This window comes from Haematobia irritans, chromosome 2, assembly GCF_050003625.1.
Source record: "Haematobia irritans isolate KBUSLIRL chromosome 2, ASM5000362v1, whole genome shotgun sequence".
NCBI classification, from domain to species: domain Eukaryota; kingdom Metazoa; phylum Arthropoda; class Insecta; order Diptera; family Muscidae; genus Haematobia; species Haematobia irritans.
Window position 1 is genome coordinate 199,781,639 of NC_134398.1, and position 17,295 is coordinate 199,798,933.

The 17,295-nt window shown below is 27.5% G+C and overlaps 1 protein-coding gene across 5 annotated transcripts in view; it reads right to left on the reverse strand.

Annotated features, from left to right (window-relative positions):
* Positions 1–8,008: 8,008 nt before the first annotated feature.
* Positions 8,009–17,295, reverse strand: part of ush (Zinc finger protein ush) — a 480,112-nt gene continuing 470,825 nt past the window's right edge. For all 5 annotated transcript variants that reach the window (XM_075297144.1, XM_075297143.1, XM_075297145.1 and 2 more), the window contains 5 exons: positions 14,630–14,920; positions 13,181–14,557; positions 12,819–13,104; positions 8,825–8,955; positions 8,009–8,764 (listed from right to left, as the gene is read on the reverse strand). In XM_075297144.1, coding sequence (XP_075153259.1) covers positions 8,269–8,764; positions 8,825–8,955; positions 12,819–13,104; positions 13,181–14,557; positions 14,630–14,920 — 2,581 coding nt within the window. In that variant the 3' untranslated portion in view covers positions 8,009–8,268. The remainder of the gene's footprint in view (positions 8,765–8,824; positions 8,956–12,818; positions 13,105–13,180; positions 14,558–14,629; positions 14,921–17,295) is intronic.

Genomic DNA, 17,295 nt, shown 5'->3' on the forward strand with positions numbered 1-17,295 from the left:
GCCCCCTGCCTTGCATACACAAGGTCGAGGGTTCGATTCCTGAACACAAAGAAAATTTCATTAATAGTCAGCCAACGAAAAATTTTCATTGATTTAATTTAACTTTTTTATTCATACAATGAAAATATTCGTTAATAGTACGAAACATTACGTTAATTAACAGAAAATTCGTTATAATAACGAAAAATTTTGTTGTATTAACGAATTTGTTTCTTTGGCTGACTTTTAACGACACATTGCGTTAATATAACGAAACCTTTTCGACCAAACACCAAAAAGTTTTTCACAGGTGGATTATCCCACCTCAGTAATGCTGGTGACATTTCTGAGGGTTTCAAAGCTTCTCTAAGCGGGTTCACAGCAATGTAGAAAGCCGTTTGGACTCGGCTATAAAAAGGAGGTCCCTTGTCATTGAGCTTAACATGGAATCGGGCAGCACTCAATGATAAGAGAGAATTTCACCAATGTGGTATCACAATGGACTGAATAGTCTAAGTGAGCCTGATACATCGTGCTGCCACCTAACCTATCCCACACTAATGGATCTATTTTTTGATTTCAATCAAAGAAAATATACTTTAGAAGATGTGAAATTGGCTTGCGTCATAAAGCAGTGTCACCATGTGTTTCTCAAATCCGGTATACACCTCTTGGAAAAAAAATTGATTTCCGGAATCTCTTGAAAGAGCAAATTTCATCCGATCTGGTTGAAATTTGTTACGTGCTGTCAGTAGATGCTTTCCAATAATCAGTAAAAATTGATCCATATCGGTTCATAATTACATATAGCCCCCATATAAACCTAAGATTTGACTTCTGGAGCCTCATGGAGGAACCAATTTCATCCGATCCGAATTGGCCCTCTAATTACCAGCCGAAAATAGGTTCAAACTTAGTTTCGACTCTTGAAAATACTTTGGTTCAAATATAACAAAAATAACAAGTATATACAGCAGTAAGTTCGGCCGGGCCGAATCGTAAATACCCACCACCATGCACCAAATATTAGGGTTTTCTTTGAAATTTCAGGAGGGCTTGAGGACTTGAGGACACTTCTCGAAGATAAATTTAAAGATTTCATCTATGAGGACTATATCAGATTCTGGATTTATAAGAACCATTTTTGTTTGAGTTTTAGAGGCAATCATTAACATCTCTTGTAAGCGTGCAAGAAAATTATAAAATAACGTCTTGATTTAAAATCTTAAATCTGTAGAAGTAAAATCTGGAAATTTTACATTGAGTTTCAAGCAATTTTCATGATCAGTGCGCCTTCTACACCCTCAAGAAGCGAAGTCTCGTCTATATGGAGGCATTACCAAATGGACCGATAAAAACTTAGTCCGATGCTCGTTTTTCTGAGCTCAAAATACCAGAATATTTACAATTTCAGGCAAATCAGATAAAACTACGGTTTCTAGAAACCCAAGGAGTTAAATCGGGAGATCGTTCTTATGGGGGCTATACTAAAATATGGACCGATACTCACCGTTTTCGGCACACCTCTTTATGACCCGAAAATACCCCTAGATTTCCAATTTCAGGCGAATAGGATAAAAACTTCGGATTCTAGAAGTCCAAGAAGTAAAATCGGGAAATCGGTCTATATGGGGGCTATACCAAAATATGGACCGATACTCACCATTTTCGGTACACCTCTTTATGGTCGTAAAATACCTCTAGATTTTCAATTTCAGACAAATTGGATAAAAACTACGGTTTCTATAAGTCCAAGGCCCCAAATCGGGAGGTCGTTTTATATGTGGACCATACCGAAACATGGACCGATACCCACAATTTTTGGCACACATATTTGTGAATAAAAACTGCGGTTTCTATAAGCCCAAGAAGTAAAATCGGGAGGTCGGTCTATATGTGGGCTATACCAAAATATGGACCGATACTCACAATTTTTGGCACACGTATTTGTATTCCTACAATACCTCTAGATTTCCAATTTCAGGTAAATTGAATAAAAACTGTGGTTTCTATAAGCCCAAGAAGTAAAATCTGGAGATCGGTCTGGATAAAAACTACTATTTCTATAAGCCCAAGACCAAGACCAAGACGGGAGGTTGGTTTATATGGGGACTATATCAAAACCTGGACCGATATAGCCCATCTTCGAATTTGACCTGCCTGCAGACAAAAGACGAGTTTGTGCAAAATTTCAGCACGATTGCTTCATTATTGAAGACTGTAGCGGGAGGTCGGTTTATATGGGGACTATATCAAAACCTGGACCGATATAGCCCATCTTCGAACTTGACCTGCCTGCAGACAAAAGACGAGTTTGTGCAAAATTTCAGCACGATTGCTTCATTATTGGAGACTGTATCGTGATTACAATAGACAGACTGACGGTCATCGTTATATCGTCTTAGAATTTCTCCCTGATCAAGAATATATATACTTTATATAGTCGGAAATCGATATTTCGATGTGTTACAAACGGAATGACAATCTTATTATACCCCCGTCACCATTCTATGGAGGTGGGTATAAAAACAACGACAGCTGCTTTTATAAAATATAAAACATAAACAAATTATATTTTGTGAATATCTTTCAACAGTTTGGATGAATTGATTGATTTAAATTAATTTAAAAATAAAAAACAGTTTTTTTCTATATGTTTAAGATTAATTTTATTATTGGAATTTGATTTCACATAATTTATTGTGTATACGTTTACTAAGCTAAATTAATTATTATTTTATTCTTTAGATTTCATTTAATTTATTTTGAAATAAATTATTATTGTCACATACTTAGAGTAATACATAGTTTTTTCATCTGTATTTCCCCCTTAACTATTCAGTGGTATTGCAGATAGTGTAAATAATAATAAAAATTGTTTTCTTTAAAATAATAATTATTTATTTATAATTATATATACACACAAAAATTAAAAAAAAACAAACAAGTGAATAATAGCAAAAAAATTAGGTATAAAAAAATAGAATTATATATAGATATAAGTGAACACAAATAAAAATTCCAGTGAAACAAAAAAATAATTCTGGAGTAACAAAAGAAGATGTTGTTATGTTGATTTAGATATAGAAAAATAGTTATGTTATTAATATAAATATTCGGTTGCATATTTCATATATTGACTTTTTGTTTTTATTGAAAATATAATTTATAGTAATATATCATATATGAAATTTAGATAATATATATATATATATATATATATATATATATATATATATATATATATATATATATATATATATATATATATATATATATATATATATATATATATATATATATATATATATATATATATATATATATATGAAAATGATTTTCTAAATAACTCTGTCCTCTAAGAGAAAGTCTTACTTGTTTAATGATCCACAGTAAAAGCTTCTAGTTTTCGCTTTGTTACTTGAATTAGTCATAACCTTTGTTACTTGAATTAGTCATAACCAAAAATATTTAAAAATAACCCATGGGATTCTATTCGTAACCTCAAATTTTAATAAAAAAATTGAACTTAGCATATATGCCTTTATGTCATTCCAATAATTAAGAAAAAGGGTCCAATTCCAAAATCCGAAGAGCTTGATGTATAACATCTATTTAAAATATTTTGAAGTAGAAAAAAGTGTGTAGGTTGAACATGTCACCAAATTAATATGCATGAATTAATACCACAGTATCTCAACATAAACCTATTGACAAAACACTTTTTTTATATTGTTATCCAATATTAAGGAAACGAAACCATATATTATATATTTATTGATAGAAAAAAAAATTAATTATGATTAATAATAATAAGGAAACGTTTACATTGTATTCACATACTTAAATATGTACGCGTGTGTTAAGGTAATAAATAAAAATTTCTTTAATTTTTCGGGGACATTCGGGAATTTTATTCAAAAATTAATAAAATTTAAAAAAGTCATTGAACATCTATAAAGAAATCTTTTCAGGTAGTTAAAGTGAATTTGCCGCTTTGTTAAAGTGCCTTATGGAATTTGTGCTCCAAAATATTTATTTTGGACAGTTATTAATGAAGAACTGATAACAAAGTAAATATTCCCAGTAAAAGTACACTATAACCGAATGCAAATTGCTACAACGCGATTGGATTCGCAATATCATAGTGTAACTTGGTTTTAAGGCGGTTGAGATAGACAATGAATCGCTATACATTTTTTTAATACCAATGGAGGTTTTAATGACAGACACAATCATGGCTTTAAAATAGATTATTTTGCAATTAAAAATTCGTGGTGGATTTATATGGACATTTGTATTTTTGGAACGAATTGTTGAAATTAAAAAAAAAATATATATACATTTTTGGGATTTTTCGATCCTTATTTTTCAAATGAAAATTCTATGTTTTTTCGAGCTTCAGATCTATATGTGCAATATAAACACCAGACGGTAGCAGTGATGTTTCGCTGTCTCTGATAATAAGAATTTTCTATAGAAATAAAATTTTTACAAGATTTTCTATAGAAATAATATTTTGAAAAAAAAAATTAACAAAATGTATACAAAAAAAAATTGACAACATTTTTTATAGAAAAAAAATTATCAAAATGTTCTATAGAAAAAAATTGACAAAATTTTCTATAAAAATAAAATTTTTTACAAAATTTTCTATAGAAATAAAATTTTGACAAAATTTTCTCTAGAAATAAAATTTTGACAAAATTTTCTCTAGAAATAAAATTTTGGCAAAATTTTCTAAGAAATAAATTTTTGACAAAATTTTCTATAGAAATAAAATTTCAACAAAATTTTCTATAGAAATAAAATGTTGACAAAATTTTCTATACAAATAAAATTTTGAATAAAATTTAGACAAGATTTTCTATAGAAATAAAATGTTGACAAAATTTTGTATAGAAAAAAAAAATTGACCAAAATTTTTTATAGTAATAAAATGTTGACAAAATTTTCTATAGAAATAAATTTTTGACAAAATTTTCGATAGAAATGAAATTTTGACAAATTTTTCTATAGAAATAAAATTTAACAAAATGTTCTATAAAAAAAATTGACAAAATTTTCTATAGAACTAATTTTTTTACAAAATTTTCTATAGAAATAAAATTTTAATTATTAATTTTGTTCGGCTTGAGGTCATAGAAACAATCGATTATTGATTTGTTCTAATATTTATTTCCAATATTTCGGTTAGTGCCACTAACCATCTTCTGGGATTTTGTATCTACATAAAATACAAAAATTAAATTACATTTAATGTTCACAAAAATCACAATTGTTATTGAAAATATATTTTATCGAAAAATAACAATTGTGATTTTTGTGAACATTAAATGTAATTTAATTTTTGTATTTTATGTAGATACAAAAGATGGTTAGTGGCACTAACCGAAATATTGGAAATAAATATTAAAACAAATCAATAATCGATTGTTTCTATGACCTCAAGCCGAACAAAATTAATAATCAGAATAATCATAAAATAGGTCAACAACACACAAAAATACGATATAAAATTTTGACAACATTTTCTCTATAAATAAAATTTTGACAAAATTTTCTCTAGAAATAAAATTTTGACAAAATTTTCTATAGAAATAAAATTTTGACAAAATTTTCTATAGAAATAAAATTTTGACAAAATTTTCTCTAGAAATAAAATGTTGACAAAATTTTCTTTAGAAATAAAATTTTGAAAAAATTGTCTATAGAAATAAATTTTTAACAAAGTTTTCTATAGAAATAAAATTTCGACAAGATTTTCTATAGAAATAAAAATTTTGACAAAATTTTCTATAGAAATAAAATTTTGACAATATTTTCCATAGAAATAAAATTTTGACAAATTTTCCATAGAATTTTCGATAGAAATAAAATTTTGACAAAATTTTCTATAGAATTTTTGATAGAAATAAAATTTTGACAAAATTTTCTATAGAATTTTCGATAGAAATAAAATTTTGACAAAATTTTCTATAGAAATAAAATTTTGACAAAATTTTCTATAGAAATAAATTTTGACAAAATTTTCTATAGGAATAAAATTTTGACAAAATTTTGTATAGAAATAAAATTTTGACAAAATTTTCTATAGAAATAAAAATTTTGATAAAATTTTCTATAGAAATAAAATTTTATCTAATTTTACAATTATTAATCGAGCTTTTATGGACAGATTTAGATTAAGGAACATGATTAATAGAGTCATTGAATTGAAAACGCCCGATACAAATCTATACACGCCTGGACTGTAGATTTGTATCTGGCGTTTTCTTTTCAATGAATCTATTAATCATGTTCTTTAATCTAAATCTGTCCATAAAAGCTCGATTAATAATTGTAAAATTAGATATAATGCATTTGGACGTTAATTGCCTGTTTCGGTATCAGGCTAACATGAAATATAAGAAATAAAATTTTGACAAAATTTTCTATAGAAATAAAATTTTGACAACATTTTCTATAGAAATAAAATTTTGACAAAATTTTCTCTAGAAATAAATTTTTCTATAGAAATAAAATTTTGACAAAATTTTCTATAGAAATAAAATTTTGACAAAATTTTCTATAAAAATAAAATTTTGACAAAATTTTCTATAAAAATAAAATTTTGACAACATTTTCTGTAGAAATAAAATTTTGACAAAATTTTGTATAGAAATAAATTTTGTCAAAAGTTTATTTCTATAGAAAATTTTGTCTATAGAAAAAAAATTAACAAAATTTTCTATAAAAATAAAATTTTGACCAACTTTTCTATAAAAAGATTTAGAAAATGCAGAAAAGTTAGCTGAAAAAGTTTTTTTTTTAACTGGATTACGCTAAAACGGGATTTAGTTTGTTTCAAACAATATACATATTAATATTACGTCATGCATTTGCTTAAAAATAACATTTTTTTTTTTAAATTAAAGCAGAACAGAAACCAAATGTTTGCAGATTGCCTTTAAGAAAATTTAAAATCAGAAATAAAAAACTTTTTTTCTTCTTGAAAATACATTTTAAAAGCTGACGGATTGCTGTTCGTTAGATCCTGAAGTACAAAAATATAATAGCAAACATCGACCAACGTTTTTAGCAGACCTTTTTCTATAAGTGTACTGCGTATAGGGACAATAACAACTGTGTTGAACATATTTTGATTTGGACCAAAGTTATAATACTTTCAAAAAAAGCATAATATGTAAAGTTTTAGAAGCTTTTTAAAACGTTAGATCATTGTATAGGTCAGCATTTAAAAATTTCAGACAGAGTTATTTGGAAGAAATATTTCATATAACATAAAAAAATAATAATAGATTACAAAAGTAGTTAACAGAAACAATAAGAATATAAAAAAATATAATTGAAACAAAAAAATATATATTTTACAATTTCAGGGAATTTTTTTGATTACCAAAAAAAAAGAAAATAATATTAGTATTATCTGTTTATATATAAAGATAGGTAAATTTTTTATACTACATGAAGGTGGATGTTATTTGTTGGAAAATTATTATTTTAATAATATTATTATTATAATCGCATTTAATTCCATATGTATATATGTATGTACGAATGTAGATATTTTGTTTCGTAACGAAACTATCGCAAAAAGGCTTATAACTTAAATCGAGAGAAGAAGAGTTTTTCATTTCTACATAGTCAATTTTTGTTTGCTTATAATTCTTAAAATTTAAAATTTTTATTTGTTTCTAAATAGACTTACACATTTAAAACTTTGGCATGCATTTTATGTCATGTTAAAATTATATAAATTTCATATAACTTAATTATCATCATAGTTGATGTAATTATCACTATATCTATAGTCCTTATTATTATTACTAAGGGATTTATCCAATACACATAGTTTCATTCTTTAAGGATCCTTCTTCTGAACTTTCTTTTTAAATGTTGGTTTTTTGCTTTTTAAAAATGTGTGTGTGTGTATATGTATGCGTGCGTGTGTGTGTGTTTGTAGAATGTATATTTACAGAGATTCACTTTACAATACTGTACGTTTCCATTATTAAAGGACTATGCATTTACTGTTCATCATTCCATTTATTTTGGGGTTTTCCTATTCATAGATTTTTTTGTTTTTTTTTCGCTTTATTCTGTTATGATATGCTCTGCGTTAGGTGATCCTTCTCGCTGTGCTTGGCATCTCCCAGATTAGGTTTTCTTTCAAAAACACTTGTAATACCATTCCCAATTTCGATTAATGATATTGGTTGCAGTGGTGGTGTTATTGGTTGTGACATTGGTGGTCCAGTTGTTACTTCGAACTACTGGCCAATTCTATCAAATGGCTGCCTCCTGTTGTAGATTCTCTTTATTCTTTTGCAACATAAGCATGGAATTGGGTGATGGAGCGGAGACCACCACTCCAGCATTTGGACTGGGACTATCATTGGTATCGGGTCTTCGCATTTTATTCTTACAATAGAATTGCTTATGGGCCAAATAGGTTTTCATATAGTTAAAGGAAATGTCACAGGTTTGACAATATTTTTGATTATTGATATTCTCTTCGGGTGTGGTATTCAATGGTGGCGGTGGCCCTATGGCAGCCGGTGATCTTAGCGATGGTGTTATACTCATCATGGCACCCATTGTTGGTTCTATAGAAATTTCCATTGGTTCGGTTTTAACATGATGCATTAGGTCATTGGCGTGTACGGGATGCTGGCCTATATTGGGTATTGGTGAATTATTATTATCATGTGGATTTAATAATACCGGAGTTGTGGGGGCGTTGACAGTGGTATGATCCATAGGTTCAGATTTGATGGTGAAACTGTGTAATGGAAAGCATTAAAGATTTTGTATTTTTTGATATATCTAAATTTAAACTTACCTATTGATACCATTGTCTCCATTGAGACTACCGGATAAAGAGTTTGTTTCGGCTTCCAAATCTCCTGCTTCGGGAGATATAGAGGGTGAATTTGTAATAATGTGAGGATGAACCAATTTCATGTGACGCAGCTGAAAAAAAAGAAGAAAAAAAATATTGTTAAAAATATCATTATGGAAAAAAGAGGAACAATAAGGGCTATATCCACAAGATGCCAAGGTATGGGGACCACAGTTTTCACAGTTGCTAGAATTCTACCAAAAATCGTAGTTTTTATTGTTTGGTAGAATTCTTAATATTTTAATAGATTTTGCAAAATATTTCTCTCCAACTAAGGGTTGCTCAAATTTTTCTATAGAAATAAAATTTTGACAAAATTTTCTATAGAAATAAAATTTTGACAACATTTTATATAGAAATAAAATTTTGCGAAAATTTTCTATAGAAATAAAATTTTGAGAAAATATAATATTGATAAAATTTTCTTTAAAAATAAAATTTTTTATAGAAATAAAATTTTGACAAAATTTTTTTGTATCGAAATAAAGTTTTGACAAAAATTTTTATAGAAATAAAATTTTGCGAAAGTTTTCTATAGAAATAAATTTTTTTCGAAAATTTTCAATAGAAATAAAATTTTTCGAAAATTTTCTATAGAAACAAATTTTGACAAAATTTGCTATAGAAATAACATTTTGGCAATATTTTCTATAGAAATAAAATTTTGCGAAAATTTTCTATAGAAATAATTTTTTTTTCGAAAATTTTTTATAGAAATAAAATTTTAAGAAAATTTTCTATAGAAAACAATTTTGACAAAATTTTCTATAGAAATAAAATTTTCGAAAATTTTCTATAGGAAAAAAAACAATTGACAAAATTTTCTTTGGAAAAAAAATGTTGACAATTTTTCTATAGAAATAAAATTTTGCAAAAATTTTCTATAGAAATAAAATTTTGCAAAAATTTTCTATAGAAATAAAATTTTGACAAAATTTCCATAAAAATAAAATTTTTTCGAAAATTTTCTATAGAAATACAATTTTGACAAATATTTCTATAGAAATAAAATTGTGACAAAATTTTTTATAGAAATAAAATTTTGCTATAGAAATAAAATTCTGTAGAAATAAAATTTTGAAAAAATTTTCTATGGAAATACAATCTTGACAAATTTTTCTATAGAAATAAAATTTTGGGAAAATTTTCTATGGAAATACAATCTTGACAAATTTTTCTATAGAAATAAAATTTTGACAAAATTTTCTATAGAAATAAAATTTTGAAAAAATCTTCTATAGAAACAAAATTTTGACAAAATTTTCTATAGAAATAAAATTTTGACAACATTTTATATAGAAATAAAATTTTGCGAAAATTTTCAATAGAAATAAAATTTTGAGAAAATTTTCTATAGAAATAAAATTTTAACAAAGTTTTCTATAAAAAAAAATTGACAATATTTTCTTTAGAAATAAATGTTGACAATTTTTTCTATAGAAATAAAATTTTGACAAAATTTTCTATAGAAATAACATTTTGAAAAAATTTTCTATAGAAATAAAATTTTGAGAAAATTTTCTATAGAAATAAAATTTTGCGGAAATTTTCTATAGAAATAAAATTTTGAAAAAAAATTTTCTATAGAAATAAAATTTTGAGAAAATTTTCTATAGAAATACAATTTTGATACAATTTTTTATAGAAATAACATTTTGACAAAATTTCCTATAGAAATAAAATTTTGATAAAATTTCAAAGTTTTGACAAAATTTCTACTAAAAATGATGTGACAATTTTCTATAGAAATAAAATGTTGATACAATTTTCTACAGAAATAAAATATTGACAAAATTTTCTATAGAAATAAAATTTTTACAAAATTTCCAATAGAAATAAAATTTTGACAAACTTTCTATGGAAGTAACTTTTTACAAAATTTTCCATAGAAATAAAATTTTGACAAAATTTTCTATAGAAATAAAATTTTGCGAAGATTTTCGATGGAAATAAAATGTTGACAATATTTTCTAAGGAAATAAAATTTTGATAAAATTTTCTGTAGAAATAAAATTTTGCGAAAGTTTTCTACAAAAAAAAAATATTTTTTTGAAAAATTTTCTATAGAAAACAATTTTGACAAAATTTGCTATATAAATAAAATTTTGACAACATTTTCTATAGCAATAAAATTTTGCGAAGATTTTCTCTAGAAATAAAATTGTGACAAAAATTTCTATGGAAATCAAATGTTGACAAAATTTTCTATGCAAATAAAATTTTATTGTTGTTTTTTTTTTTGATCTCAGCTTAAAGCCATGCATTGACTAAACTACAAGTGTTGCTTAACCAACAGAGGAAAAGTATGCTTGTCAAATTTATTTGGGCAAAGCCCTATAGATTGCAAGATGGTTGGATGTACAGCTGTTTCGGAATTACCACATTCCTCATCAGCATCCTCTACTTGCAGCAAAACTATCAACCAATTATCAGAATAAATTAGGGTAATTCACTCAACCCAAAGTGAACTACACTTGAACCTCCCGAAAAAGGGTTTGATAGTCGGCTACTGCCTAAACAAATTTGCCAGCATATCTCTTTTCCTTTGCCAAACTCAAATCATCGATTTGAATGTATTTGGCTGGGTTTGCTTTTGAGCGTGCTTCCTCTATCTTCATTCGTTTTGTTTGTTATTGTTGGCTTCTCTTCAATCGTTTTTGTTGTTTTTTTTGATCTCAGCTTAAAGCCATGCATTGACTAAACTACACTTTCTATGGAAATAAAATTTTGCGAAAATTTTCTATAGAAATAAAATTTTGACAAAATTTTCTATAGAAATAAAATTTTGCGAAAATTTCCTATAGAAATAAAATTTTGTGAACATTTTCTATAGAAATAAAATATTGACAAAATTTTCTATAGAAATAAAATTTTTACAAAGTTTCCAATAGAAATAAAATTTTTACAAAGTTTCCAATAGAAATAAAATTTTTACAAAATTTCCAAAAATTTTATTGTTTTTTTTTTTTATCTCAGCTTAAAGCCATGCATTGACTAAACTACAAGTGTAGCCTAACCAACAGAGGAAAAGTATGCTTGTCAAATTTATTTGGGCAAAGCCCTATAGACTGCAAGATGGTTGGATGTACAGCTGTTTCGGAATTACCACATTCCTCATCAGCATCCTCTACTTGCAGCAAAACTATCAACCAATTATCAGAATAAATTCGGGTAATTCACTCAACCCAAAGTGAACTACACTTGACCCTCCCGAAAAAGGGTTTGATAGTCGGCTACTGCCTAAACAAAATTGCCAGCATATCTCTTTTCCTTTGCCAAACTCAAATCATCGATTTGAATGTATTTGGCTGGGTTTGCTTTTGAGCGTGCTTCCTCTATCTTCATTCGTTTTGTTTGTTATTGTTGGCTTCTCTTCAATCGTTATTGTTGTTTTTGTTTTTGATCTCAGCTTAAAGCCATGCATTGACTAAACTACACTTTCTATGGAAATAAAATTTTGCGAAAATTTTCTATAGAAATAAAATTTTGACAAAATTTTCTATAGAAATAAAATTTTGCGAAAATTTCCTATAGAAATAAAATTTTGTGAACATTTTCTATAGAAATAAAATATTGACAAAATTTTCTATAGAAATAAAATTTTTACAAAATTTCCAATAGAAATAAAATTTTGACAACTTCCTCTACAGATGTAAAATTTTTATAAAATTTTCTATAGCAACACACACAATGGACCGAATAGTCTAAGTGAGCCTGATACATCGGGCTGCCACCTAACCTAACCTATAGCAATAAACAAACTCGATTTTTTTCAATTTCATTTAATCTTTTTTTATAATTCTTCTTAAATGAAGCTATGTTTTCTGTCTCCGATCTAGACTACGGTAGACTACAATTTCTACGCAAACTCTCTCATTGTGAAAGGTCAATTGTTATATTGCCCTCATAAATATAATCACTTCGGAATACTTACCACATTGCCTTTGTATGTGGATGAATAATTACAAATATCACAATTGAACACCTGTTGTTGAGCTTGTTGTTGTTGCTGTTGTAGCTGTTGTTGTTGTTGGGCCGCTGCGGCAGCAACTTGTTGCTGTAAATGTTTCTGTTGCTGTTGTACCAAATGTTCTTGATTTAATGAGGCAGCACTTGGTATTTCAATGGATTCATCCTCCAGAATACAAGCCATAAAATTTTCTTCATTCAAATCGGTGGATTTCTTATCGAAATGCATACGGATGTGGGTTCGCATACCTCTGCAAAAAAGAATGCAATGAAAAGTAAATACCTTGGTAAGAGGTATCGCTACAAAACGGTGGTCAAGAAACTTACCTCAAAGTATTGCCTTTGTAACGACATATGGTACATCTAAAAGCTTTGACAGTACCATGGGTCTCCATATGTTTGCGGCTTTCGCTGGCTGTTAAGCTAACAGCATCACACAGGGGACATTTGTAGACATTTTGATTGTGGCCGCCACCACCACCACCCGTAGAAGAATTGCTATTATTGGGGGTATTGGAAGAGTTTGGTGATGCTGTTACAATTCCTGCTGCTGCAGCTGCTGTCGCTGGATGTTGAGCTAGAGGTTGGGCTAACGCTGGTGGTGGGGGACATGGCAAACCATATTCATGTACGGTCTTACATTTGGTACATTTTTCCTTGGTTGGAAGTACTAAGGGTGTGCTATCTGTATTGGCAGCAGCAGCTGCTGCAGCGGCGGCTGCCGCAGCCGCAGCTACAGCACCACCTCCCTTGGGACAATAATAATTTTGATGAGCCCTCAAATTGTCCAATGACGTATATTTGATACCACAAGCAGCACATATAAGCTGTTGATAAGCTACCGGTGTGGTTTCAGCTGGTGATGCTGCCGATGCCATGGGTGGTGTTGAAGACACCTTGTTGTCACTTTCGCTCGTTTCCTGATTACGGGCCGAACAGTAGTGTTGCTTATGGGCCAAATAGTTCTCATATTTGCAAAATACTATATTGCATTCCTTACACTTGGAGACACCTTGCTTCACATAGATTTGTGGTGGATTTCCAGCCGTAGCTGCTGCGGTGGCGGGTTGAACTGAAGCAGGCGATGCTCCAGCGGTGGGTGGTAGTACTGGTAAACCTAAAAGTGACCCACGTCCTGATGCTGCAGCAGCAGCTACTGCAGCTGCTGCCAACTCAGCCGATGTTGAAGCTGTTTGTGCACCCGGGGAAACCGAATTATTGGTCGAACTAACTGCAGCTGCAGCTGCTGCAGCAGAAAGTTTCAAAGCAAGTTCTAGATTTTTATTGGCCAACAGAGGATTTAATAATTCAGCTGGAAGCATAGATCTTAAATGTAAGTTATCGAATATATTTGCCGAATTTCCTGCCACAGATGCTGGTGGTATGGTGGCTGGCGGTGACATTGAAGAGGTGCTCCCTGCTCCCGAACTTCTTGGGCTAATAGCTCTTCGGCGTGGAGAAGGACTCATTGATGGGCTATTTGGCAATGATGGAGCACAAACAATTTGTTCGGGTGTTATACTACCAGTATCGTCAAGGGCTAAATTCTCTTTGCCTGCCTCCAGAAGGTTTTCCATGTCTAAACGTTGTTGATGTTCCACAGCTGCATCAAGAAATGAGGCTGCCGCCGTACTAAGACGTTGTCTCTGCAGCAATGCGGCAATGGGTGAACGTCTAAGGGATAAATCCAAAGGTGCCGATTCTCTAAATTTACAAATTAGAAGAAACCCCAAAATTATATTAAAACTATTCCATAGCAAATATCTAACAGCATACCTTAAACCCTCCCCTTTACGTTTCGGAGTATTATTATCACTCGAATCTTCAATATTTCTCCGGATATTCTTTTCCGTTAGCAATGTTTCAGTGCCAGATATCTGTCGTGTGGTATCTGCGATGGGTAATGGTTGTATCGTAGAAGTTGCTGCTGCAGCCAGACTATTAGCCGCCGTAGAGGCAGCATTCAAGGCATTAATATTTAAAGCCGTGGCCAAGGGTTTCAAATGACCTCCATCCAAAGTGAAGCAGGTTGTTTCAGGATTAACCACAGATGCCGAGGGAGATTGGCTAGAAATTAAAAGTTATAAATTTAATTTTATCTATAAATATAAAAATTTGAAAATATAATACAATGTTTATAAAAAATTAAATTTTATTCGAATTTTCATCGAAATTTTGATTTTATTATAATTTTTATGGAAAATTGAATTTGTTCGAATTTTCATAGAAAAACTGAATTTGTTTAAATTTACACAGAAATTTGAATTTTTTAGAAAGTTCCTAGAAAATTTAGATTTGTTCGAATTTTCAGAGAAAAATTTAATTGAAAGAAAATTTTTATATAAAATTTGAATTTATTTGAATTTTGATCAAAAATTTTAATTGATTCGAATTTTCAGAGAAAATTTGAATTTATTCCAATTTTAATAGAAAATTTGAATTTATTCGAATTTTCATAGAAAATTGAAATTTATTCCAATTTTCATAGAAAATAAGAATTTATTTCAATTTATTCGAATTTTTATAGAGAATTTGAATGTATTCGAATTTTCATAGAACATTTGAAATTATTGCAATTTTCATATACAATTTGAGTTTATTCGAATTTTCATAGAAAATTTGAATTTATTCGAATTTTCATAGAAATTTAAATTTATTCGAATTTTAATAGAAAATTTGAATTTATTCGAATTTTCATAGAAAATTTCAATTTATTCAAATTTTCATGGAAATTTTTAATTTATTCCAATTTTCATGAAAAATTGAAATTTATTCGAATTTTCATAGCAAATTGGAATTTTTTCGTATTTTCATAGAAAATTGGAATTTATACAAATTTTCATAAAAAATTGGAATTTATTCGAATTTTCATACAAAATTTCAATTTATTCGAATTTTCATACAAAATTTCAATTTATTAAAATTTTCATGGAAATATTTAATTTATTCAAATTTTCATGGAAAATTTAAATTTATTCGAATTTTCATAGAAAATTGGAGATTATTCGAATTTTCATAGAAAATTTAGATTTATTCGAATTTTCATAAAAAATTGGAATTTATACAAAATTTCAATTTATTCGAATTTTCATACAAAATTTCAATTTATTCAAATGGAAAATTGAAATTTATTCGAATTTTCATAGAAAATTTGAATTTATTTGAATTTTCATAGAAAATTGGAATTTATTCGAATTTTCATAGAAAATTGGAATTTATTCGAATTTTCATGTAAAATTGATAGTTATTCGAATATTCATATAAAATCTGAGTTCATTCGAATTTTCATAGAAAATTTGAGTTCATTCCTATTTTCATAGAAAATTTGACTTTATTCAAATTTTCATAAAAAATTTGAATTTATTCGAATTTTCATAGAAAATTTGAATTTATTCGAATTTTCATAGAAAATTTGAATTTATTAGAATTCTCATAGAAAATTTGAACTTATTCGAATTTTCATATAAAATTTGAGTTCATTCGAATTTTCATATAAAATTTGAGTTCATTCGTATTTTCATAGAAAATTTGAATTTATACAAATTTTCATAAAAAATTTGAATTTATTCGAATTTTCATAGAAAATTTCAATTTATTCGAATTTTCATACAAAATTTCAATTAATTCAAATTCAAATTTTCATGGAAATTTTTAATTTATTCCAATTTTCATGAAAAATTGAAATTTATTCGAATTTTCATAGCAAATTGGAATTTTTTCGTATTTTCATAGAAAATTGGAATTTATACAAATTTTCATAAAAAATTGGAATTTATTCGAATTTTCATACAAAATTTCAATTTATTCGAATTTTCATACAAAATTTCAATTTATTAAAATTTTCATGGAAATATTTAATTTATTCAAATTTTCATGGAAAATTTAAATTTATTCGAATTTTCATAGAAAATTGGAGATTATTCGAATTTTCATAGAAAATTTAGATTTATTCGAATTTTCATAAAAAATTGGAATTTATACAAAATTTTAATTTATTCGAATTTTCATACAAAATTTCAATTTATTCAAATGGAAAATTGAAATTTATTCGAATTTTCATAGAAAATTTGAATTTATTTGAATTTTCATAGAAAATTGGAATTTATTCGAATTTTCATAGAAAATTGGAATTTATTCGAATTTTCATGTAAAATTGATAGTTATTCGAATATTCATATAAAATCTGAGTTCATTCGAATTTTCATAGAAAATTTGAGTTCATTCCTATTTTCATAGAAAATTTGACTTTATTCAAATTTTCATAAAAAATTTGAATTTATTCGAATTTTCATAGAAAATTTGAATTTATTCGAATTTTCATAGAAAATTTGAATTTATTAGAATTCTCATAGAAAATTTGAACTTATTCGAATTTTCATATAAAATTTGAGTTCATTCGAATTTTCATATAAAATTTGAGTTCATTCGTATTTTCATAGAAA